This window comes from Wyeomyia smithii, chromosome 3 (genome assembly GCF_029784165.1).
Source record: "Wyeomyia smithii strain HCP4-BCI-WySm-NY-G18 chromosome 3, ASM2978416v1, whole genome shotgun sequence".
NCBI classification, from domain to species: domain Eukaryota; kingdom Metazoa; phylum Arthropoda; class Insecta; order Diptera; family Culicidae; genus Wyeomyia; species Wyeomyia smithii.
This window is the reverse complement of record NC_073696.1, coordinates 83,070,658-83,098,096: the sequence shown is the minus strand read 5'-3', so window position 1 is coordinate 83,098,096 and position 27,439 is coordinate 83,070,658. Positions and strand designations below refer to the sequence as shown.

The 27,439-nt window shown below is 41.6% G+C and overlaps 2 protein-coding genes across 2 annotated transcripts in view; one reads left to right on the top strand and one right to left on the bottom strand.

Moving 5' to 3' along the window:
• The window catches only part of LOC129731930 (netrin receptor unc-5-like), a 573,886-nt gene that overhangs the window by 123,252 nt on the left and 423,195 nt on the right, over positions 1–27,439 (top strand). The gene's annotated exons all lie outside the window — the stretch shown is intronic.
• On the bottom strand, positions 14,238–15,554 carry LOC129728366 (uncharacterized). The gene is made up of 3 exons (XM_055686803.1): positions 15,296–15,554; positions 14,697–14,857; positions 14,238–14,636 (listed from the first exon to the last, which is right to left on the bottom strand). Exons 1-3 carry the CDS (start codon positions 15,552–15,554, stop codon positions 14,238–14,240), a joined length of 819 nt encoding a protein of 272 aa, XP_055542778.1.

Sequence of the window (27,439 nt, the reverse complement as noted above, 5' to 3'; positions counted from 1 at the left end):
AAATTTCAAAGCCTCACAACACGCCTTCAAAAAAGTTGTGTTGCGAATGTTTGGGCATCTGTCTCCAGAACAGCCACCAGCTACCGATTATAGACCCTGTTTACATTGATACGGGTAGTATTTCACTTAATTTCAGTGGAACACCTTGACGAAGCATGCGTAAAGCTATTTGTCTTGATGAACTAATGGCGAGTAAGCTTAATAATCAATTTTGTCATGTCCTGGAATAAATTGATTTAATTGCACTTTCCCACCAAAGACTTCAATGACGCTGAGTAATACTGAGTAATATCCGAACATTTCTGGATTATTTTTCGTTTTCACGAGAAGCTGCTGCCCTACTTTGTTTAGTAAAACGCGGTGTAATAATACCAATAAAATCACTAATTGCATACAACTTCACGACCAAAAATACTTAACCTAATTTGAAACTATCTGCTCTTCATGCTCGCGCACACTGCTGATAGCAATGCTGACAACACTAAGGGGCCGTTCAATAATTACGTAAGCAAATAGGGGGGGTGTGCAATTTTCTTACGCTGTCTTACAGGGGAAGGGAGGGAGGTGAATTGATTATCTTACGTCAGAAAAACATTGTTAATGCAGCTGTTCAAATAACCATGTTCATGAAAGTGTGGACGGTATAATTCATAAAAAGAAAATTACGGAAGGACGATTAAATCGAATTGAAACGAAGTATTGCGCTTGCTTCAGGATGATAAAACAATAATCAAAATCTATGTATAGTATATAGAATAAGATCTTATTAGGGGGACGGGGGGTATCAAAAAATCTTACGGTGTCTTACAAGGGGGGAGGGGGGATTAAGAAGGGGAAAAATATGCTTACGTAATTAATGAACGGCCCCCAACACATGTTCCAACCCATTTCGACCGATTTTGTACGTAGAATAGTCACGGTCGCGATGATTTATTCTTATAAAAAGAATACATATACCGAGTTTCTAATATGAAGTTAGGTACTCGTATGTTTTGAAAACCTTCCAGGCGTTGTTATTGTAAAATCCAAAATAAAATTCAGACAAGTTCCTTCTTTTCGAATGTTATTCTAGGTAATCTAGGTTATCTAGGTAATTCCATATCAAAAATGTTGATAAGCAGAAATTTTTTTGTACGATTAGTAAAATCTATATGATTTTTATGTTCGCTTTTTCAGGTAATAACAAATGAAAGCGCATCATATCGTCGTGATCGAGGATAGATTTTTATTTATTGTTTGTAAAGGCTATTAAAGAAATTGTAAACTTTGCAGCAAGAGTTTTCCAGTTGCATTACACACTGTAGCAACAAGTCGTACACGAGCAAATGCAAAGCCCATTAAAATTTATCAATTTCTATATTCTTCCCTACAACGCACCAGCTCTACACTTCAAACATTTTATTTACACGAATTTGTCACCGCCTATACCGCAAAGTTTAATTTATGGCTCAGTTTATGCTGGTTAGTCCGGTATGCCTGTGTGCCAGTCGCGGGAACTAGCCCATGAAATTACTACTACTTGCCACTGGATGACAGCGACGCGACGCTATTGCGTTAGGCCAACGTTTGGTCTATAAGGAAGCGGAAACAACCGCGTAATAAACGATCAGATAATAAAAATTGTCTATTCCGACAGCTTAGTTCACGCCTAGTCTTTTTGCGTTAGCACGTTTCATCACTCACCGACCTGGGTTGCCTGGGCTGGGTAAATAGTTTGTTACCGTGCACTCGTTTTTCCCTCAACAGACAATTCCAGGCGCCATAAACTTGACACGATTGTTCTCGTCCAAACGGAGCAGATGAAGCGGTTGCATTGAAGGTGTTTATTCAAAACTTCTTTTTATTGGTATTAATTCAATTTCAGAACTCAAACTCAGCGAATTAGCTCCGAATTTCACCTCCATGTTCACCGTATAATTCGTCCAGAACCCTCGTCCATCGTAGAAAGGTGATTCTTCTAGGATTACCACAACTGCCGCGTCATCCTGTTACCGGAGCTTCAATATGCTGATTAGCTACTATACTTTTAAGCAAATTGGAAATAAGTTTCCCGCCTTCTTCCTCCGGTTCCGCTGCTGGTTTTACCACCGTCGGTTCGAGCCGAGCGGTTTGCCTTTCCGTGGGGGGTGTGCATTCGGATGTAACTCTGTGGTACGACGGATTTCGTACAGAGGGGTTGCACAAGATGCTTATCGCTAACGAGATTTTAAATTCCGATAAACCGACAGGGCGTTGAACCGGCCGCGAGGATCTGTCTGAGATGGCAAACAATGAGAGTGCTCGAAAAAAGTAACGTACAGAAACGTTGTTTCGAATGAAGCAATTTTATGTTTTGGGTGCACGATATATATTTCAATACAATTAGAAGGTGATTAAGCAAAAAGTTGAAGGAACCTTTTACAAAAGTGTTTAGTTTATTGGACGTAAGGTGACCTAAGGACCTAAGAGTGATTTTGCCGACAAAATGTAAGAAAGCATGACAAACTTTGCTTTATAACTAAGAAACTACACAACCAAAGCCTAAATTTCAGCACGTGTCCTGTGTCATTCTAAAATTTTCCACCAAACTATCTTCAATCAATCTGGTAAACATATTTCACAAAGAATCCGGAGCAGACGGTTAGCCGGATTCTCGGTCTAGAGAGAACGTTTGGCCTCCATGGCAACAATCAGTTCGCTCCATCCGTTGTAAATTTTCGTCAGATTCCGCCCAATACCGGGTGAGGAAATGGCATAACTGACAGCAGCTCCCGGTTTCGAGGCAAAAACATGCGTTGCGTAGCGAAATCCCCGCAACCCCATCCGACCTTCGGTTCCGGCAGCATTCAAATCAACAACCACCAAACACACAATTGTCGCTCCAGGCTTGGTTCGGACTCGCTGACTCGGTCGGGGTTATGATAATGGTACAGTTGATAGCGGAACAGGAGAGGTTTGTTTCTGTGGGGTGGCTCGAACGTGTTGCATATTGCGACATATTTCCGCTTCGGAGACGAACACGAAAAAGTTCAATTTCCAAATAACATTCTCGGGCAATTCTTCACGGCTTCCCTCCTGGAACATGGGGCGAGAGAAACAGAACTTCTACCCGCTGTCGAAGAATTCTCGATGAATCGCCTAGCGACTTGTGCGGTACGAAGGCAGCATCCGAGTTGTACCATCTGTGTGGCGGAAGGAAATGTCATCCGTTCCGTCAAGACACAACTGCGGCCTTTCAAAAGTTTTACGGTACATGCTAAGCTGTTGACGAGTTTGGTGTCGAGCAAGTGCCCACTCGAAGATACGTACTTCAATAAACAGCAGGTCTAGAATAATTTGGGCTCTATGCTAATCGTGTGGAATAATATCTACATTTCTTGCAAAGTTTCTGTTGGAGAACTGTTGTTATAGCGAAACGTGGGTGGGATACGCCAATTTATGACTGTTGTTGTTCTCCCCCGCGTTGAAAAAACATCACGCCAAACTTTATCGAATTGAACTGACATCTCACGATTAACGTTGCCCTAGTCTTGGTTTTCCAAAGTCGGATGTTGTTGTTCCGACTGAATCGGAGTGGCAATGCAACGTGCTCCGTGCCCCAATTCTCAGTATCTTTTATGAACATGTTTGGAAAAGCAATAACCGAAACATAATATTTTATGCTTGAAAAAACTTGCCACTCTCGTTTGTTTTGCTTACACAACAGCGGAAAACTGCTGCTGAAAGGCATCAGTGTATTGTTCCACCCGTGATGGCAAGTTACCGTCAGCAGAATAATTCCTAGATCCGAAAACCCCCATAAATAGTCCGCCACTCGACACTAGTGCTCTCCGCGTCGAAACCGAATCGACTGGCGCGGGGTCTATCCAAAATAAACAAGGGCACACTTGTACCCTAACCTTTATCGGCACGAGCTCGGTTTCCGGGGATATTCTAATGCCACGTTTCGGTTTCTGTGACGGGGGCGTGGGTCTCAACATATTCAGTCTAGTGCCGGAATTTCGAGGAAATTTATTCGATGCCCGCCCTCTGTGCACTACGTTTTCGGGATCCGGTCCAGGAGCGCGGCCGTACGTTCGATCTGTTTATTTTTATTACTGCACTTTTTTGCTCTATCCGGAATGCCTGCCGGCTGTGCAAGAAAATCGTAACCAAACAAAAGAAACCACTGAGAGAAACAAAAAACAACGTTTTCGGGAATCTCCGTGTTCCGGTTGTGTGGATTGTGGACTACCGGATACCAGATCTTGCGACTTTATTAGGTTATTTATAGGCCCAATAAACTAAGCCGAAGTGGATGGAGGACAGCATCCTCCATGTCTCGAGCAAACCATGTATGTGTGCACGGATGTGGAATGCCAAATTATGAGCGCCGCCTGTGTGTGAGCAGGAGTGCTAATGGTGGTAAAGGATTAGCCTAAACGATTGCCGGCTTGTGAAAGCACCTTGGCGGGTGGCTGCAACAGACACTGCTTTTTCCGATTTTCACACGACCCAAACACCGACCGCCGCTGCTGGTTTGCTCACTTCTGGCCGCGTGTTTGCCCACTCCGGTCACGTCCGTCGTACGTGGGCGCATGAGTCTTGGTATCGAGTACTACTAGTATTACTAGAGGCAGTGGGTAGCGCGCTTGACATGGTTTTGGTCTGATGGAAATGAGAGTTGCTAGAGTGAAGATTTCCCAACCTCGAATTAGGTTGCTTGAGGGCATATTGTGCAGATTGGGCCACTCATTTACGGAACGAGTGAGGGTTAGGCTCCGAGAGCATGTATGATTAGATTACGGAAAAGTTGGAATTGTTCATTATCCAGTACAGAATGTCGTGCTTTATAGGCTTTGATTGTGAAACACACTTTCGAAGTGTAGAAGCTGAAGGTATGTTTTGTGTTGAACTCATCTAAACAAACTCAACTCTTCTTTATCGATGAAGTTTGACTTTGGCATACAAGCTTACGCTATTTTGTCAATTACATCGCCTGCTGTTTGAGCCAGCATTCTTTTTTCCCTAGGAGTTTCACACATATAAATTATATATCAAAAAAAATTGGGATGACCGTAAGATCACTTTCCGTTTCCAAAATAATTGTTTTTGCAGTAAAGGTTCTCAAATTACTTTTTTTAATATTTTTATATAAAATTTCAGTTAATTTCTTATGAATTACCCCTTGACAACTTTGCTCTCTTGTCATTATTTAGACATAATAACTTTAGCTCTTTTCAAATTTCAGTCCAGATGAAATTTAAAAAAAAATTGTTATGCAAAGTTGCTAAATTTAATAAGGCTTAAACACACTCAAATTTTAATTGGATTCTTAGAGGGTACTGCCCTCATCTTGTAGAGCTGGTGCAAAATTCCTGTATTATCGTTTTTGCGATTGGATGTTATATTAAGTATCACTGGGCACAGTGGCACCTTTAGACAGTCTTTAGTTACACCTTTAAAAAGCTTCAATCAATGCTTAAAAATGTTTATGAAGATTCATTGTGATTTTTTCGAAGTTCGTCTGAAAATTAGCTTGGCACTAGAGCGTTGAAAAACAACGTAAGATTTTCATTTCCTTTATACGTTACCCGTCTTAATTCTAAAACTGCATAGTTCTTATATTTATGACCCATTCAAACCAAAGTCTCCCTAGAGATGAAGTCATTAGTATCGTACAACCATTCCTAACCCTAATAAGATTCTCATAGTTTCCGATGATATCAACATTTTTATTTAAACTGAAAATTCGCTATCGCAAACCTGGCTCAAATCTCCGATCCGTCTGTGGATATTAAAAACGGTCTGACATTATGATAGACCCTATCCCGTGGTCCATCCATATCTATACACTAAAATCTTTTTTACGCGGGGCATGCGTTCCAAAATTTCATAGGCCCGCGTGACAAAAGGCTTTTTCGAGTTGAAAATAAAACAAAATAAAACGTTCTAAAATGTTTGAACCACATTCGAATATGATAGTGGTCAATTTAGAGACCAAAATGCAATATTTTAAATTTCCATTATTCACACGAAAAATTGTGCACTTTTTTGAAAACGAATATAAGATTACTTTCGGCCCAAAACGGAAAACATAATTGAAAAGTGTCATTTTTGAGTAATGGAGAATAGCAAGCCGCGTAAAACAAGACCTTTTTGCATTTAAATTTTTTTCCGATTCGATCATTATGGTTAACGAAAAAATCTATTAGAGTCTCCTTCAAACTGATCTAGCAAGCCAGTTGTCATGTGTTCGAGTCTCTGAGAGCGCTAGCTCCGTAAATGTTCCGCCACTAACGATTGGCTTCGAAGTCTATGTCGAGTAAGCAGAGGGTCAAACTCCGAGACGGGATGTTGCGCCTGGGGTTTAAATTTTTTGCTTTGTAGCTTATCTGTTCTATCGGATAAGCTACATTGAATGTTTTTTTTTTGTAGTTGTGAAGGATGTTCTTTAAAAGATACCTGAAGAGGAACTTTTCGATGAGAATAGTATCAAACAAATAGCTTCTCAGGTTTAGCTCAAGAATTTGGAAGGACTCCAACTCTGCGAGTGGACAAAAAAAAACAAACAGTCGAAAGGATTACAAATCATAATTTCTGTTACATAACGACTGGAGATAATGTTAAAAATTCTGGAGAATAAAAGTTTTAGGCCGCAGATGTCCAAGCTGAGTGTCCAATATGTGAAAAGATTTATAATACTAAAAATACGTAACCAGATAGCGATAACAGCGACTCCAGCCTCGTACAGCTGCGAATTAATGTTGTTGTAGCACTATGAGACACTAATCCAAAAGTAATTAAAAACGTAGTTCTGGTTTGGAATTCGACACGCAATGTTCGACCAATGCTGCTTTTGCTTAATCGTTTGTTCATGATTTAGCCTCGTAAAAAATATATTAGGAGCATAAAGTCCATTGTTTCATATCTATGAATACCAAATCAAATGACTGCCAAACTCTTATTTACGAGAAAATCGAAAAGTTTTCACTTTGCTTTTTCATTCCGGTAGCGAAAAAGATTTTTCAGCCCTGCAAGCAATACAAAATGTGCTGTGAAAAAACGAAACAAAGAATTCTACTGCCCTAACTAAATCTGCCTTAATCGATTCTAACAATTCTACTGCCTTATTTAATCATGACGTAAACGACTTTTTGAATTCAAGGTTTAGGTAAATTTTCAGCAATAAGGCGTCGTACACAAATTACGTAACGCATGAAGGGGGGGGCTTGAATCAGCGTTACTTATTGCTACATAGGGGGGAGGGGGGTTGTTGAGACCGTTACGTAACTGAAATGTTTGCTCGAAATTGAAATTGAAAATTTGGAGGGGAATCAGGTTGTTCAGCGTTACGTAATTGTGAAGGGGGGGGGGGGGGGTAAAATCGTACTTATTGTTACATAGGGGTGATGGGGTCTGAAATCTAGATTTTTAGCGTTACGTAATTTGTGTACGACGCCTAATATGTCCAATAATGATATAAAAAAAAATGTATATGATAACATAGCAAAGCTTACCTTCAAAACAGTTTCATTTTATTCAACTAGTAATACGGCAGAAAATCATTTTCTAAATGCATAAACTAAATTATTTATTATTCAATCTTGTTCAACAAAGTTTTTCTACTCACTTTTACATTTTACATTTACAGCCAAAATTATTTTTTTGTTGACAAATTGTTAGTTTTCCACTGTAAATGATTTTGTCATTTAAGAAAGTATTGTAGTGACAAGAGGCTGTTCATAAACCACGTAAATTGAGACATATCTCAGTTTTGTTTTCAAAACAATCAAAAATACTCGTCAGTGTATACCAACGAATAATTATACTAATTTCACGCATTCTCAATGTGTTCTGGACCAACCTGGTGTGATATACGAAGAATTTCGATAATAAATCACCCAAAACTTCAAAATATACAAAATAAATTAAAAAAATTTAAACATCTTTTTCTACAAAAAAGCAAATTTTTCGCAAATTTTCAACATTGGTTCTTGATGAGCACAAACAGGGCCCTCAGGCACACTATCAGGAGCTGTGTTTACACTTGCTTACATTTGATGTTTTTGAATGTCAAAAATAGAAAAATTCTGCAAATTTTGGTAATTTTGGCCAATCCCTTATATGGAGACCGTCTTATGTGCACCGACCGGAAACGTGACTGAAAACTATACAGAACTGGTGACTTTTCCACAACTTCAGATCCCAATAGGCAACCAGAAAACGAAAGAAGTTCAGGACTGCCCTCATGAAAGTAAAAAACTGTATTCATTCAACGTGTCATAAAATAACAAATCGTAAACCGAATTCTATACCTCGTTCGATCGGTAGATAGCGCTAGAAGACTGCATAATGAAATACGGGTCGAAGTTCCTTATATAAATTATATTCTGTCAAGTAATATGTCGCTGCGGGTTAAAATGTACCAATAGTGTAACTACAGAACTTTTAAAGCTGCTATGTAGAAAACTAAGCCAGCAGAAAAGTGACTAATTCCTTTAACATTCCAAATCAAACGAATTGAAAGAAGTTGGTTTTCCCTGACTCATAAATAAGTAAAAACTATTCCAAAGTAACCAATAGTCACCGTTACCATACCTAGCATAAAGTTTCGAGCATATCGAACGAGCTTGTACTAGTCATCGTGTCCAATGCTTCAGGAATTCTTTCATCCCGGATCAAAGTACGTAAAAGTCATTAATATTCCATGCAACCTTGAGCCGAACGTCGAAACCAAAGCCCTGCCGGGCTACGAACTATGCAACAGCGTACGGTTCTGCCTGACATATGTTGTTTATACATTTTATGCGTATAGAATAACTACACACACGCACACGAACGGACTCAGTAATTTATAAGCTGATAAGACGATTTATTGCTCCACTGCACAATTCAATTGATATGCGCCTTGTACTTTCTTGTACTGGCTGAGGTTCATCATAGATTATACAGAATTCATGCATGCGGGCGACCCTTCCGTGTTTAGCTGAGGGGGGGGCAAAAACCCATGCCCTCCACAATTCCAACCCGAACCCGTCACCAAACTTTGATGTGATTGATTGCGCAGTCACTTGTAATGTAATGAAAGCATTGGCTGTGCGAAAAAATAATGTGCCATGGATTGGGTCGACACTGGTGGAAATATCTGGATAGAATATAATTCTATCAGATCAAGTACTGTTATGCCCGCATTGTGCTTCTAAGCTGAGAAGTAAGGTGCAAATCATTACGTTTTGTTTTCTGTTCGATTTCACATCAACTCGTGTGTGTCGTATGGCGACCGCCGTTCTGTACTAACTATAACGCGTTATATTGTGTGGAAACCTTGTAGACAATCGACGCTGCGTGTACATATTTGTAACAACGTGTAGCAAACTAATTTAGCTGTTGGAAAGAAGATTGATTGAGATTAATCAAACATTACCTTCAGTGTGCGTGTGGCACTTTAGGAAACTAACGACGGAGTCCAGAAAAAAAACAACATTCTTCCTAAATAAATTTTAGCAGAATGTCTATTCCATTACGTGATTTCTCGCATAAATAAATCATTCGAGTAATGTTTCGAAAATGGAATTTCTACATTCTATCGTTCGAAAAAAAAACTTGTCGATTTAGTTTGACACAGCAGATTTACTGATTCTAATAAGTATAAGTAATAAGTAATGCAAACGTCAATCAAAATCTGCTGAGAACAGTACCTAGATACCTAACCTCATTTGTGCGCGATTCTGCCCCCATCAGCAACTTGCCGGGATGCGTGAAGCATACTCACTTTTCAAAGGTCGCTTATATGGCGATAGCCATAAGTTGAATTTTGGCAAACAAGTTAGTTGATTTATAGTTCTTTTTGTACGCTATGGGGGCGGTCATGTAGACAAAGCAATCCTGAACGGATTATAACTGCCGAGAAGGTTAAGCTGAAACTGGTTTCGATGGGTTACCAAAACTATCGAATCCCATTGAGAGATTTTATAGGCAGATTTTACTGAGCAAATTAATTTGGCTAGCTTTACAATGAATCACACGATTTCACGAAATCTCTAAATGTCTCTTGTTAGGAGCGCGAGAAATGTGATGGCAGCATCCGGTTTGCTGAAAAGCTTATTAACTTGTGAAAACTTTTAATGCTCATACAACTCGTTCTACGCTTTTGCATCAAGATGATTTTCGATTTTTAAGCAATATCTATCTTTATAAAATGGATATTTACGGCTATTAGTTAAAATAGTAAACGAAAGTTACCTTTGCGAATCTTCAAACGAAAATTGCGTCATGATTACGAAACTTCCCAAACCGATTACATAAACTTATATTTTGTTCACAGGAAAACCCTCATCCACGCGAATCCTCTTTTCCTACGATATTTCGTTTGATGCTAGAGAAGAGAAAAACAAGCAATCACGCAAAACAAAGTACACACCAGACTGTCGGCGTGTGAGAAATTATAAATTCAAATTAATTTGCTCTGGTATAAATCAGCCGCGGCTAATAGCGGCTTCAGCTGCCCGCGATTTTTTTTTTTTTTGCTTGCTCCCCTCTCCAACTCAGCACTCACTTTTACGACTGCATAAATAGCCGTCCGATGGGTTACGCGCTCGTTTCGCTGATCGATCAATCGGCCCAGGATCGATCGTGAACATGAATTGAGTCGATATTTTCCAGAACCGACACTTTCGCGCTCTTTGGCGGCTCGATAGAGTTTCGAGCGGCATGTCTAGGCGGTCATTTGACTGTATTTAGCTATAACGAGATGTAACGATAGGCTTTATTAAGCGGTGAGTTACTGCACCGTTGAAGTAATTAATCACTCCGAAGTCAACCCGGTGAATGCACGATGCCGCGAGACGAGGACAATTGTTCGGAACAGTGGTTCAACTTCGGTGCAAGGTTTGTGGAACAGAGTCAACAGTTTCTTGGCTATTTTTCGCCCAACATACCCAGTATCCATCCCACAGTAGGACACTGCACAATTGCACCCCGGAACGAATCTGGACGCTGTGAGAAATTGAGATTGAAAGTGGCGATAGTTCGATCCAGTCATCGGCTTCCCATACGCGGCTTGGTAGGTGGTGACTGTTGCATTCTCGCGGTGACAGACACACTGCACCAATTGAAATCGCAGATATATGTATGTAGGAACATTGCCGACGGCACCGTTGGAAGGCGCTGAATAGGTCATGAATGATTTGATGAATGATTTATTGCTGTGAACTGCAACTAGTGTCTACTACCTATCCTTTTCTGATGGCGAAACTATTGCGACATGACATACTGGCATAGCTGAAAGTTAGCTCGCAGTGATCGAATTATTAATATCGGTGACACTGCTGAATACGATGCACAGCATAATTAGGCGGGTTGGACTTGCATCAACGCAAGTGCATTAACAAACTAAATTAAGACCGCTCCGAGACGCTTCAATTAAACCAGCTTCGTTGGCACTCTTCACCGTCTTGTTCACTCGCTGCTGTAATCGATGCAAATTTATGAAGATTGGCGCTCTGGTAGATTTAAAATAAATAAATCAACTTTCGACTTCCAGAGCTTGTGGTGACTTTGTACGGGGCTGTCTCGTGCTCTCCGCCTGAGTTAAAAAGAAGAAGAAGGAATAAAAAACAAATCGTATAGCATTCGTTTTCAAGTTAGCTTAATTTGCTGCCTGTGTATGATTTTTTTTTTCGTTCAATGTCTCAATTAAGGTTCGTTTGCTGCTGTCCATCCTGGCAGGATACCAGGCAGACCCGAAGAAATGCATACACCGTTCGAATTCGCAGCCGCAGTTTCGTCTGGGGCACAGGGGGTGATGACAGCGTGGTGTGATTTGTTGGACTGTCTGAACTGTACTAAATCAATAAATTTATTTGTGACAGATTTATTGCACAGCATAAATGAAATAATGATTTTCATTTTTCTATCATTCCAGGTAAGCCAAAATTTGTCGGCTGCACGCATCTAGATGGTTGATAGGTTGTTTCTGCGGAACAAGCAGAACAATATTAGCGCCTTGTTTACCACCAGCTGTGCTGTAGATGAACAACATACTGAAAATGGTAATTTGAGACATGTTCATGGTCATTCCTTAATAATAAAAAAAAATACCAATGATATTAATTTGATATTGACCTAACTAGCGAACTTTCTACTTTAGATTATTTTTGGTATTAGTTAATTTGAAGAAAGAAAAAAACAGAATTTCAAGCTAAAACTATATTTTAATGCATCTTACACACTTACTTCAACTTTCAGATGGTCTCAAGATACGATGCTGGCCTAACAAGCCAGTCGCCGAAGGTTCGAGTCTCGACTCGGGAGAGACTATGAGTGTCAGTCCTGTATACTAAACAGTTGCCTGCGAAGTCTGTGTATAAATAAACAGAAGGTCAAGCTCCGATCGGAATGTAGCACCAAGGCTTTGCTTTGCTTTTTACTCACTTACTTTGTTGGCTGATGAACCGTCCATCGGCTCAGGACAGAACGAATTAAAGATGTCCAACTTTTTCTGTCTTTAGTAGCCGTTCTCCAGCCGTACACCACCAGATCGTGCATCCTCTTCCACCGTGCACATTCACCAAGCGCGAGGCCTACCACCAAGTCGTTGGGCCCTTCCTGGTTCTCTGCTGAAGATAGTTTTGGCGGCTCCCTCGCCAGGTCTTCTGGCTACATGTCCAGCCTGCAAAAACCGGCCCCGCTATACTACTTTCACAATAGTATATATCAGCATGTTTGCATACCTGGTACTTCTCTTGATTCATGCGTCTGCGCCACGGTCCATCTTCTATTTTACCGCCTAGTATCAATCACAGAATTTTACGCTTAAAAACTCTTAGCGCTCGTCGATTAGCTTCCTTCACAGTCAAGGCTTCATGTCCGTTCATATTATTTTCAGCTACCAAGTACTTTGTTTTGGCAGAGTTAATGATAAGTCCCAACCTCGCCACTTCCCTCCTCAAAGACCTGAAGGCCTCCTGCACGGCCCTCACCTTGCCTTACCCATCAGATGAAAGCCATGGTGGCTCGTGCTGTATCAAGAAGTTGTCGCCATCTTACTCGGTTTTGAGTGATGTTTCGCCAGTTCCCCAAGCGTCTTATCACACGCTAGTCTCCTTCGATCTGGTCGAGCCATCGTTCACGCTGCGCCTCTCTATTTCTGGTGCCGGCAGGGTTTTTGAAGAGAAGTAATTTCGCAGGGTTGCCGTCCGGCATCCTTACGACGTGACCGGCCCACAGCACCCTATTGCGTTTTATATGTTGTTTGGCGAGATACTGTGGTAGTTGCGGCACTCCAGCTTGTTGCGCTTTTTGTAGATGGGACAGACGAACCCCTCCATCCACTCGTGTGGCAGTTTTTCCTCCTCCCAAATCCTGGAAATGACCCATTGCAGCACTCTAGCCAGCGCCTCTCTCCCATGTTTAAAGAGCTCGCTCGGCAGTCCGTCTTTGCCTGCGGCTTTGTTATTTTTCAGTTTCTCGATCTCACTAAGAACTTTATAAACATCGGGGGCTGGAACTCGGTCATCTGCTGCTGGTGCTCCTAGGTCAATTCCTGCTTCGCTTCTTTTTACTGTATCGTCATTCAGGTGGCTATCGAAGTACTCCTTCCACCTGTCGACCACCTTGCTGGCATCCGTGAGAAGGTTCTCGTCCGCGTCATGGCACATAGCCTCTGCGAGACTGGTTTACCTTCTCATAAAACTTTCGCGTATCACTGGAAAAGTACAGCTGCTCTTCCTGTTCACAATCCTCTTGCTGGCGCTTATTTCGTCTTAGAATCGTGGTCACGTCGTTCCGTGCCCGGTTATCATGTCCTTGTTCTCACTCGTTGACCTGCCCAGGTATATCGCTCAGGTCCGGTTCTTCTCATTCACCGCTGCCTCACACTCCCCGTCATACCAGTCGTTTCTGCTAGTGCTGGGACTTTTAACCGTATATCATCCGAAGCTCGGATCACGGATGTGTAAACAAATATTATTCGGATGTCCGGATATTCGGATACGGATAATCGAATAGTTGGATATCCGGATATCCGGATTTTTTTTTCTGACTTTTGGGCCCGTTCGAATGAAATGTAACGGGAAAAATGGCTTTTTCCACAATCCCCATACCCACGTAAGTAATTATTTACATAATTCTCATTAAACTTTGTTCGGACACAATATCCGGATATCCGGATATCCGACTATCCGAAAATTCAGATATCATGTCGGATAATATCCGGTTGATCCGGATTATGGATATTTGTCGGATATCCGGTTATTTTAATCCGGATAGTCCCAGCACTAGTTTCTGCCACTCAGTGCTCCCACTAATAGTATCGTAGTTGTGGTCTCCTCGATAGCTGTGCGAATGCTGCACCAGCCGTTTTCGAGAGGCGATGCGCCAAGCCCCTCCGCCGTCGGTAGTATCGCTTCGAACTGTTTCGCGTGTTCCTCGACAGTCTGAGGGTCCTTGAGCTGCTTGATGTTAAGCCGCGTGGTTCGACGATGTCGCGCGTGGTATACTGTGAACAGTTTTAAGCGCAAAGATATCGCAACTAGGTAGGGGTCCGAGCCAATATCCGCACCGCGATTGGTGTGTACGTTTGTAATGGCCAAAAAGAACCGGCCGTCAATGAGAACTTCGTCAATTTGGTTTGCTGTACGTGAGGTAGGTGATCTCCAGGTAGTTTTGTAGATGTCCTTTTGGGGTAAGAATCCTCGGGAAGCTGCGAAGTTCACGCATCGCTAGCCGTTTGTCACCGTGTGCTGGCTGTGCGGGCCGATCACCGGCTTGTATATGTTCACCCTACCGATCTGAGTGCTCATGTCCCCGATGACGTCCTTGATGTCTTTACGCGAGCAGCTATCGTGGAATTTCTCCAGCTGTGCGTAGAAAGCTTCTTTCTCATCGGGTCTTTCTTCTTGAGGGCAGTACATATACATTAGGGATAGTATAGTTGTAGAACCAATCTTTTATTCTCAACAAACACAACCTGTCGCTGATCACCTGCCACTTGATCACACGACGCTGCATCCTGCCCAGCATTAAAAATCCGGTACCCACCTCATTGGTTGTGCCGCCGCTATGGTAGTACTGTACCCTGCGGCCACCAATCCTCGGTACCTTCTCCCCTTTCCGGTAAAGCTCCTGGTGCGCAACAATGTCGAAGTGGCGAGATTCTAGTTGCTCCAGAGGAATCTGGTCGCCACCCGGGGTGTTCAGCGGTCTACAACTTCATGTATCGAGCTTTCAATCATCGTCCTTATTTCGTCGCCTAGGTCGTTGTCGATTGTTTCGGTCCATATTCAATTCTTGATTGTTCGTAGTATTTTAGTTTTGGTATGCTGCCTGCGGATACCTTGTCTCGCGACGGGGCTGCCATCTTGGGTGTAGCGAGGCATCAAATGTCGTAATTCAGCCGTCCACTCTAGATCAAACGCTGTTTGAGCCGCCCCTAGCATGGAGAGCAAACGCTCAGACAAGCTGCTCTCCGAGGAGAACAGATCGCCCTTCCCTTTTAGCATACGACCAAGTTCCCACCGGTTTACCGATCTTCCTTTGGTTGCTCGTATCCCAGTCGGTACCACGTGGTGGTAGGGAAAGGAGTTGCTAGGCATTCTGCTTTGGACCACACCGGAGTTTATTTTACGCCAACTAGAACGGGTGTACTGCTAGTACGCACTTCCCAGCCATTTATCAACCCCTGCACGGTCCTACGGTCGATTATATCAATGTCGTCTGAAAAACCAAAAAGAATGTGAGATTTTTTGATAATCGTACCGTTTCTTTGCATGTTTGCTTTTCGTACTGGGTTTTCAATGGCGATGTTGAACAATAAATTGAAAGGCGCATTCCCCTGTTTCAGTTCATCTAGTGTTATGAACGCGACTTATATCTTGCCAGCTATCCGCACGCATGACTTCGATCCCTCCAGCGTCATACGACTCAGCTTAATTAGTTTTTTCGGATAGTCCAACATAGTATGCCACAGGTCGTTTTGTTTTCTTCACTTCACTTCACTTCTTCACTGTACGCCGTCTTAAATTCTACAGACAGACGGTGAGCGCTTCTTCCGACGGTGAACTCTATTTTAAGTAGCTCTTGCTTTAATGTATCTCTCTCTGTACTGACGCGTAGCCGCAGTGAGCATGCGATTCCTTCTCTCGCGCTCTCTGGTACTCGACATCAAACCAGCCGTTTCGTTGTTTTTCACGCATCGTACCTACCACCTCTCTGGCAGTGGTTACAATGACACAGTAAATACTACTCCACAGCACATTTATATCTTCCTCTCGTTCCTCCTGCTGTTCTGCGATCCGTTGCCCCAGCTCGATTCCTTTCACGATTCCATCACCGAGTTATGGGTATCCTAGTGATTTTTACTTAAGATTCTCTGCGTCTTTGTAAGGGATGCCTTCAGCTTTCAATCGTTTTAAGTTAAACCGTGACAATCATGAGCGGATGTTACAAACGACGAGATAATAGTCAGAATCAATGTTTGGTCCACGAAAAGACTTCACATCAGTAACATCCGAAAAACACCGACCGTCAATCCGCACCAGGGCTCAACATATTCGAAACAAAACATTGAAACTGATTATTCCGCGTTGTTATTTCGATTCGAACAGTTTCATTTTTACTTGATTCCTTCCGGCTGCTGTCATCGAATCACTTCTTTCTCTCTTTCCCGTCTGTTGTTCATCGGATCGTTTCAAATGAAACTGATGACTATTTCAATTGACGGAGAGAGTGACGGAGAGAAAGACTCTTTCATTTTCTTCAGTATCTCCATTGAAACTAGCACCACATCGCGTCGTTTGATGATAGTTTTCTCATACCGCAAGTCGCAGTTAAAACGGCATCCAATAAATACGTCACGCAAATTCCGATCAAAATTTCGGAATTTTTTTTTTTTTTGCTGATGATCACTGGCGCTGCGTAACCACTTCGGATTGTGAAACTTGTTTTGGTGTTCTTTGTTTCATATCGTCACGATTTTCTTTTCTCCCTCGACCATATATTTGCGCGAAGTACTGTATGGAAGCCCCTGTCTCCGTTTGCGCTCATTGTCATTTTCGATTGAGAATCGTCATGCGAGAGTGACGGTGATAATCTTTTCTTTCAATTGAAACGCATTTATATCAGTTTCTAGCCCTTCAGTTGTCAAACTCAAAGCAAAAGCTTCCGAGTAGATTTCATGTGACTCAATAAGAGAGAATGATACAAAAGCTTTTCAATTGAAAGCGACGAGTCAACGCGTCACTATAACCTGAAAATTGTCAATTGAAAATGACTTTGTCAGGCTCTGATCCGCACATGATCGATCTTGGAGTAGACTTGTCCATTTGGGTGCCTTTTAATGTGTTTCCGAATTTTTATGTGTGGCAAATAGGAGCAACATATGGCTATTCCTCTGGTCGTGGAAAAATTTATAGACTTTAGGCCGTTTTCATTGGTTGAAAAGTGGAGAATCCCTCCCACCCAACCTGTGCATTCGTATCTCCAATAAGCACTTCTACGTCGAGTTTCGGGCACTCGTAATAAAATCGTTCAAGCTTTTCGTAGAAACCATCCTTGACGCCCTCGAATTTGTTTTTCGCCGGTGCGTAGGTATGGATTGGAACTTCATGACTTCATGTCATTAACTCTCAACACGTATATACGATCATCTATGGGTCTCCAAACGATTCTTGTTTTCCGCTGCTTTGTCCCTACTGTAGTAGAAGTGCTACTTGAAAGAAATTTGTGCAATAGGGTCTACTGAATCACTGCGATTTCGACTCCCTACTACTTTAGTCCTCCAGCGTGCAAGCCAACTAACGCTGATTCATTGAGAGATCGGACGTTCCAAGTACCAAATTCCAATCATTTGGCACAGCATTTCGTACTCAGTCGCTTGCATCGAAACAGACGCTATTCGGGCCGCCCCTCCAAAAGATTAGAAGTCATGAAGTTATCCTGTAAACAAAAGAAGAAACGACGCACCCGACGCGCAATTACTCTATGGTCTTTTGACGCACTTAAAAGGTGGATAGAAGCTCCAAAATTTTCAGAAACGATGAAAAAACTACAATCGCGCAATCACGGCAAAACCTGTGTTGACTAGTGTTGTAATTGAAATTAAACAGCCAGCAATAACAGAAAAGTTGTATGCAAAGCCACGATCGCAAGATTAACGTAGAGCTACATCAGGTTATTTGTCAAATTACTTGTATAAAATATTGTTAAAATTAAGTGCAAAAGAAGAGCTAAAGTGCTACCAAATTTCAAAATGCACATATACATACGACATCACTGAACCGAAATAAAATGAACACTATGCGGTGCAAACAAGTTTAAACATTCAGTAAGCATGCATTCCACTTTTACTTCTAGAACAAAATGAGAAAATATTAAATCTTTAATTCATTTGTTTGGTTGTCCCGAAAAGGACAGTTTGTTGTTGAATCCAAAATCGGTTAGGATTACGCAAAGTAGCAGGCTGTTTGCACACTGAAAACTAGACACTGGCGGTAGATTAACCCTCTAGTGCCCAGTGCCGCCTTTAGACGGTCTTCAGTTGAACTTCTAAAAAGCTTCAATAAGAACTTAAAAAATGTTTATAAAGCTTCATAGTGTTTTTTTCGATGTCCGTCTAAAAATTAATTTGGGCACTAGTGGGTTAACATCATAAATACTGGCGCTGCTACCGCCACTACTAGTACTTTCTGCAACTACCGCTGCAGTGCAGGTCGGACTCGATTTTCCGGAGTATCAAAAGAATTTCATTCCGGATAATCGAGATTTCCGGATAACCGAATCACAGAAAAGATATTAAAATTTGTGAATCACGAACATAAAATAAATATTTCCTTATTCTATGTTATTTGTATGATGCAGTGCTGCAGTGGGCTAGCATTTTGACGTAAGCGCCAGAAGCACAAAATCGCTCCAGAAGCGATTTCTTCCAAATCGATCGCAAATTAACAGAATCGCTTTTATTAGCATTCTGATCTTATAGAATCTGAGTAAATATGTTAAAAAATGTATCCCATTGTTCTAACATGTTTATTTTCATAAGTTTTAACATGAACGTCACTTTCCTGCAAAACAACAAAACCATTTCAACGTTTTGCACGAAAAGTGACGTAGGTGTGCCTGGATAGTCAAGTTTGCCATGCGTATTGGTAAGTAGTCAGCAGCAAAAAACATAATCAAAGCACGTGAATCGACCTCATGTCTGCTGCGCAATGCTATTCAAAATGCGGGCAAGAAGTCAGCGCCAAAAATGCATCGCAGCACTCCACAAGCATGGTACGATATTCTATCCATACCTCAACGTCACGTCTATGCAAAACGGAGCTAACGTCACTTCTTATTTTTGATATTTCTTAGCTATTATTCAATATTTTAAAAAACGGCAACAAGCATCTTGTAATGGGCAACCTATACTATAGTAATACGTAAAAAAACGAAATTCGAAATTTTGGCGCTTACGTCAAAATCCCAGCCCACGGCAGAGTGGCGTACCCAGAAATTATTTCTAAGGCGAAAAGATGAAAATCTTGAGAAGCAAAAATAAATAATTTGAACATTTTGATAATTTTCAGTTATGTCTTAAACATGCCGAAAGTGACATAAATGGTAACAAATTTGCCAGAAGGGATGCTGAAGGTAAAATTTCGGAATAAAAATTATAACGAATTAAAACGAAGGCAGCTTTTTCCAAGAGGAAGTGCCACTACCGTTACTGCTGCGTCCCGGTGCTACTTAATTAGGGCCGTCTTAGTCGCTATCTACTAGTAAAATAATCGGCTTGAGCAGAGACAGGTTTTTATATGGCCCAAAGAGTGCATTCCCGGGTTACTAGGTCTATCATTCTGTTCACCGTGCTATGATAAGTAAGCATTAAGCGAACAGCCAGAGGTCGACAATTTCCCCTGATATATTAGTTCGAATAATCAAATTACAATTTTCCAATCGATTGCTGCACAAATGAAGGAATGCAATTAGAAAATATCCGACTTAATGTTTGCGTACCCGATCCCTCCGGAGCCAAAAAAATTAAAATTCTTTTACCTGCCATTCCGCAAGATCTGAACCGATTTTGATCGAACCTTTTTCAAAAGATCACAAATTTATCTTAGTTTTTGGCATAGTAGGCGACATTCCGAAATTTTCCGTTGTTCTGGATTTATCGAGGGAGACCGTGAGGTAAGTACCCTCCCAGAGACATAGGCTAGATTAAAAATGGTAGCGATACCTTGATTGCGATATATCAAACTTTAAGTTTTTGCAAAACAACACTATTGGCGATCGGTACTTGGGCGTGTTTTGGCCACTACCAAGAATCCAAAAAATATTATTTCGTGGAATACTGTTCATGAGAAAATTTCCAACAGTAAAATTGAGCTATAGCATTTTTAATTTAAATTGTTTTTTCATTGCTTATTCTTCTCTTATTTTGCCAAAATCTCTAAAACTGTTATGATTCTCAATAATATAATTTGAAGTAAATTAGCTAAGAAAGTGTTGCCAGTTGTTTGAATATCCATGAAAAACTGTTCTAAATTTTGAAGTTCTAACTTGAACATCACAAAGAAAAGTTTTTGGCGAAATATTACGTAAAAATACTATTTTTTTTGGTTATAGTGATGAAGAGAATACTTCTGTATCCTTCCGGTTTCATACTTTATCGCTCTGTGAAAAAAATCAAGAAATTCTTATTTCTTCGCTTCTTGGATAGTTGGATAGCCTTGGTTAGAAAAATGAAACTTTGTTAAACTATGGAAAAGTGTACTGAATTTTGAGCAGATTTTGACTAAATTTAAATTTTACTATAAGAAATGTCACACATAATTTTTAGGTGGGTTACAACATGCAAAAAACTATACAAATTCACTCGTTAGTTTCTATTATAACCTACTGTATGATACGTTTTCAGTGCAAAAAAAAAATTATGATCAGGTTTGATGTTCTAAGTGTTGCACTGTGCATCGGGCACTCTACGGAAGCCTCTGTTTATTGGTTGGTATAGCAACTCTTGAACAATCACGCAAGGATATCATGGCTAAAATAGCACACAAAATTTTGACAAGTAGTTATGACTGTCCAGCTATTCTGACTATGCTACAGCTGCTCTGCCCTCTCCGCCCGCAACGCCATCAGCGACTATTGCAATTAAATGCGCAACACACGATGACCTGCATTATGCTTCATGAACCTGTTCGTCAAATGGCTTTAGCTCATTATCCAAACGATATTGTTAATTTCTAATATTAATCAAATATTCTGTTTCTTTTTATTGGTCAAATTTGAAAAAATAACATATCTAGCTACACTGATTATCAAAATTGATAATTTTTCCGGATTCCTTAATTAATTTTCTTCCAAAAAATTTTAACCAAATCTAAGTAGGTTGTAGACAAAAGATAACCCAACTGAATATGGAATAATCCACATAACATTCCACATAATAAAAATCAAAGAGCATTTTCGAGAATAATTTTACTCGAAATTTCAAAGATTTATTTCTTTCAACCGTGTATTGCGTAGTAGTAGTCTAGCCGAGATTGTTGACTAGCTTTCAAACCCAATACAACTTAAGTGACCGTAAAGTAGAAAATCTCAATAAGTTCAAGCGGATGAATTCAATTTTCAAGATGAGTTTTTAGTCTTCTAACACTCGAAACGATAGCATTAATGTCAGCTTAAATTATTTACATACCTACTCGGTAAGAATAATCAATCCTAAGCTCGTTCGTTGATTCAACACCTTTCGTCATTTTTACCCTGTCTCTTCTTTTTTTTTCAAATAGAATTGCTGTTTACACGACAAATTGATAGCCTTTCTCGCGAGGCAGAAATCAAATCCACCGTTTGTCAAAGCTCAGCTTTTGCCTAGCAATCTGCCGATAATAGCCCTCCGGTAATGGCCCCACGTTAAATCGCATTTAATACTTATCGAACCAATCGAAAAGCCATTTAGCAATCCACCGTCATTGGCATGCAACGTGTCGTTGATTTGCTGCGGCGGAATGGAACTCCGAACGGCACGCGGCAGCAATCTTTCGGTGCTCACGCCCTGCCTGCACGTAGGCGCTTGTAATTGCTCCCAAAGCGGCAATAAAAACGCACCAGCAATCCGGGGGTGCCCACTATTTCAGCCTGCCCTTCTGACCGCTTCGAGCACGTTGGGAGCGAATGAAGAAAGTTAAATTTATAGGCTTTCGATAGCCTCCATTTAGGTCGGACTGCTACTGCCGCTTCTGCCGCTTGCAAACATGCTCAAAATTATTCAATCAACGAGACTCGATTAAATCAAATCATCTCGACCATGAATGGGACTCTACTAACGACCCGCTGCGGTTCAACGGCTGAGTGAAATGTCGTCTTTTGCTTCCAATCGTAACGTATTGACCGTAGGAAAACCCCCTGCTGGGGCTTGTCAGTTATGTTCCCGAAATGTATACAATGTAATGTTCAATGCGAGGCCTGAGATACATCGAAAAAAGTATTAAGATGCAAAGACTGCAGCCTTCGTTCAGTTCCAATCAATGGCAAGGATCATGCAATGTCACCGGCTGACCAAATCCGGTTGTTCGAGTGGTGAGACAAATTAACATGAGAATGTACCAACCTTTTACTTCGTTTTAATGAATGAACGGAAATATTGCCATTATGGAAGGGACGGTGCGAAACAAAGCGATGCCTGCGCGTGATGGAACGCATAAAAGATGAAGCGCGAGGAAATTTCTTGCATTCATTCCCGAACGAGAGGCTGTACGGCAACCTAGCTAATATTGGTGCGTATTATTTTTCCAATAATTTTTGGATCTCCACCCAGAAGTGCATTGTATATTGGCATAACCTCCTATTCAGGTTACCATTTGCCTGACAAATAGTCTACCAGATCATCGACGTGTAGCGATGGAGGAACACGGTGGATTTAACGGCCAGACATTTATTACGTTCGATAAATAATAAAAAAGCAACGTGGTACGCATGAAACTTGAAACTGATAGCAACCGTGCTGCCTGGAGTTTGCACTCCGGTGGAAGACAGGACGGCCGGGTGGCGTGATGGATATTATCTGCGGGGCTGGTCACTGCGGCAGAAAAAACCGACATGATTGGAATATGATGCTAAACTGTTTACCTAAGATACGGGCGCTGGTTGGGAAAGAACAGACGGTTCTCCGGGGACTATTTTGTGCAATCACTTTGTGCGCTGCTATCGACACCTCGCGGAGGAGACAAAAAACATTCACCCCGATTTCTGACAACATTTTTTTTGAGTGCGACATGGTAACACTAATCGGCGTGAACTGTGTTATCACCAAAACAAAAATAGAGCAAATAAAATTAAGTTACGGCCTGTAAGAAATTAAACGTTTCACTAACCTACAATTCAACCTGCAGCAAGAACATGTGTGCAAACGTATGTGATATACAGGAGCTGTTGGGTTATGTGGGAAACAACAACTGGCGCTTAGGGAATGATTTGCTACTTAACAACAAGCGACGCTACCGTACAGGTGTATATTGTTATCTGTATAATCCTGGAAAAGTATATTATTCCGTCCCCGGTTTGTCTTTACGAAGAAAACATTTTGTGTAATCTAGTTAAATTATTATTGCATTCGCAGATATTGTAATACTTATCGTCATCATTCTAAAAGTCAAATCTTTTATGGGCTGCACCATTTTACAGATTGTTTATTAATGGACAGCTCTTTGTTCGAGAGAATGAAATATTTCGATTAAATTGTACTATCAACTATTCAAACATTAGTATCCAAAAAAAGTACTCGTCTAAAAGCTGTTTGAGCGTTAGGTGTATTTTTGACTGAGCAGTCTCAAAAGAGCAGAACGACTTTTGATTTTTACTGTCTGACGTTCGTTACCTATCAGTGACAGCTTCAGGAGAAAATAAATTTTATCTTTCGATGGGACGAAACAGTGGGCAGTTTGGTGGATTAACCCTTTTTTCGATAACATCAATATTATCAATTCTGCTTGTACCATTCCAGTACATCAAGGTTACTCCAGTGATGAAAAGTTTTGTCTGCTTTTCACAGCTTCAGATGGCTTACCAAATCAGCAATTTGCATGCGAATTTATCGGCGAAAACAAATTTGAACCTACCTGGAGCATTCCCCTTACGGCTAGCAAGGTAAAACTTCCGACCCAGGATATGCCCAAAGTCCACTTTGATGCATGTTTCATCGTCCATCAAAATACAGCCATTGTACTTCGTCAGGACTTGCTGGTATGGCTTTCTTGCTCCGGTGTTGGCAACCAGGTTCTGTTTCAGCGTCCTGTTGGGTTGTTTGCTAGGATGATACGATCGTAATTCTTCACACATACAGATTCGACGAACTGTACTATGTGCTGTGCATTGAACCTTTTCACCAAATCACGAAGGGAGGCCCAAAGATTATTCCGGATTGTTCTGATGACTTTCGCTTGTAGTTTCCGGTATTCTCCGTTTAGTTTGCTTTGTTTAGCGCGATTCACCGTCAAAGTGTCCCGGTAACGTTATTCACAGTCGATTTCGGTAGTTTGAGAGCTTTGGCGATAATTCCTAGTGACCATGTTGGGTTTTCAACGTAGGTGTGACCATTTTTTTCTCGTCTCTCGCATTCCATCTTGGACAACTTTTCAACGCGTGAACCAACCATAACGAAATTTTCACCACTAAGTAACCAAACCTTCCAGATCAAAACACTGTCATTAGTTTCTTGGTGCGATAACTATAGACGCTGCAGTAAATAAAAGTAAACGGCCAAATACTAAGTGAAACAAACATTAGTCTGAGGCCATTGACGTAATTACGGGGCGGAAAAAGTCTTTATTTATACGTTTTTCACACTGAGATCATTTTTTTTCCTTTTTGCAGTGTCACTTTTTAAGAAATAGGCTGGTACAGGTTATAGTGCTTATATTTTGACCCAGACTTACTATTCTATTATCTTTTATATCGACCTTATCATATCGACCTTACTGACGCGTATAACATGCTATGGATGAAGTTTCCAAAGGTTTAGATACGAGTTTTCAGTGTGGAGAAAAATTTTTGTGTTGTGGAGCCTACGAATAAACCCATATTTAAGTCTTTTTGAATCGAATGGCCCGATTATAATAAGATTCGAACCCATGAACACTCGCTTGTCTAAGCGGATTCTATGACCTTGCTTCTTCGAAGCTCTCTTATTGTGGTACTTGAATGAAATGTACACAACAAGTTCTACCGTCTGAAATTCCCGTTCTCCTGTTTTCGGTCAACGCACATCCTGTATAGCTGCAACTTCCGCGTTCACCTTCCGCAGTTCTCTAACTAAAATACCTGCGCTTGCCGATTTCAGAAGAGTCCTTTCCAATAATAAGATCAAAGCATCTATCCAATTTGGCCGTGCATAGTACCTGCTTCCAGCACAACCTCATGCAAAAGTACACCTGGAGGTCACCAAATCAGACAGAAACACAGATCGACCACGTTCTGATTGATTGTCGGCACTTCTCAGACATCATCAACATCAGAGGATAGCAGCGCTAACATCAAGTCGGACCACTACCTGGTGATGGTTAAGATGCGCCCAAAACTCTCCGTTGTTACCAACATTCGGTACCGACGCTCGCTCCGGTTAGATCTCACGCGACTGAAGCAACCTCACGTCGCAGAAAACTACGCGCATTCGCTCGAAGCTGCGCTGCCGGAAGAGGACCAGCTGGAGGAAGCTCCTCTCGAGGACTGTTGGAACACAATTAAAACAGCCATCAACAGCGTAGCGGAGAATGTCATCGGGCATGTGGGACGAACCCAACGGAAGGAATGGTTCGACGACGAATATAGAAGGGTGATGAATGAGGAAAATGCTATGGAAAGACACCGACAGAAGAAGATGCAGCGAACCCAAATTTTCCGGGAGAAGAAGCGCCGCCTGGAGAAGAAGGTGTTTGCAGAACTGGAACAGCTGCATCATTCTCAGGAAACACAAAAGTTCTACCAGAAACTCCATGCATCCCGCAGAGGCTTTGTGCCGCGAGTTAAAATATCCCGGGATAAAGGTGGTAGTATTCTGACGGACAATCGCGAGGTGACCAAAAGGTTGAAGCAGCACTTCGACGCACACCAGAATGGCACCCAGGTAGGAGACCATGGCGGCGGAGAAAGCGATCCCGCCAGTGCGACACATGTAGAAAACGTGTCAGCCCCAACGATAGGTGAAGTTAAGGATGACATCAAGCAGCTGAAAAACAATAAATCGGCTGGGAAGGATGGCCTCGGAGCGAAGCTTATTAAGATGGGCCCGGAGAAGCTGGTCACCTGTTTGCACCGGCTGATTGCAAGAATTTGGGATACAGAACAGCTACCGGAAGAGTAGAAGGATGGGGTTATCTGCCCTAGCTATCTCTATATCTTTACCATACGGCAGATCCCCCAGAAATGCCGTGAATAAAGAACCCCCACGCACCACCTATTCGTCGACTTCAAAGCCGCGTATGACACTATCAACCGAAAAGAGCTATGGACGAAAACGGCTGTCCGGGGAAGCTGATTAGACTGATAAAGGCTACGGTGGATGGGACGCAGTGCTAAGTGCGGATTTCGGGTGGATTGTCGGGTCCATTTGAATCCTGCCGGGGACTTCGACAGGGTGATGGTCTCTCCTGCCTGCTATTTAACATTGCGCCCTGTAGGTGTAATGAATCAAGCGGACGGAATCAAGCGGATATTTAACAAATCCAGTCAATTTGTTTGCTTTGCTAATGACATGGACATTGTCGGCAGAACAACTGCGGCGGTGGCAGAACAGTACACCAGACTTGAACGGGAAGCAGCGAGGATTGGGTTGCAGATAAATACGACTAAAACGAAGTATATGCTCGAGGAGGATCTGCGAGTGCTCGAAGCTTTCGAACGACGAGTACTAAGGACGACCTTTGGCGGCGTGCAGGAGAACGGAATATAGAAACGAAGAATGAGCTCGCGCTTATAACTGAGTGAATTGGAGAAACTTTGTAAATCAAAAAATTAAATAAATAATAATCTATTCAATTTGAGAAACAAAATACATCGACCTTACACTTATTCATCTATTTTTTTTCTCCAAATTGATCGAAGTACCAACACTCGAAGTAAACCTCTCAAAAGACATGACTTATTTACCTTACCAATCAACCGAAGACCTGTGCGGCTTTTGAAGTATCTAAAACCCTACGCCATTGTAATCGATCCGTGGCTGCACGTCGTCAATCTTGCAGGATACGGAGATCTTGTTCCTCTTGGTCGATCCACTGTGCAAGTTGCACGCCACGACGCGGCGATCCTATTGGGTCGTCATCCAGAACCGTTTCGGCTGGGTTTTCTTCCGACGGCCTCACGACGTGCTAAGCCCACCGTAGCCTTCCGATTTTGCCTATATTGCCTATAGAGGGTTCTACCAGCAACTGATTCAACTCGTGGTTCATTCGTCGCCTCCGTTTCCCATCTTCCACCTGCACCCCACTGTAGATCGCTC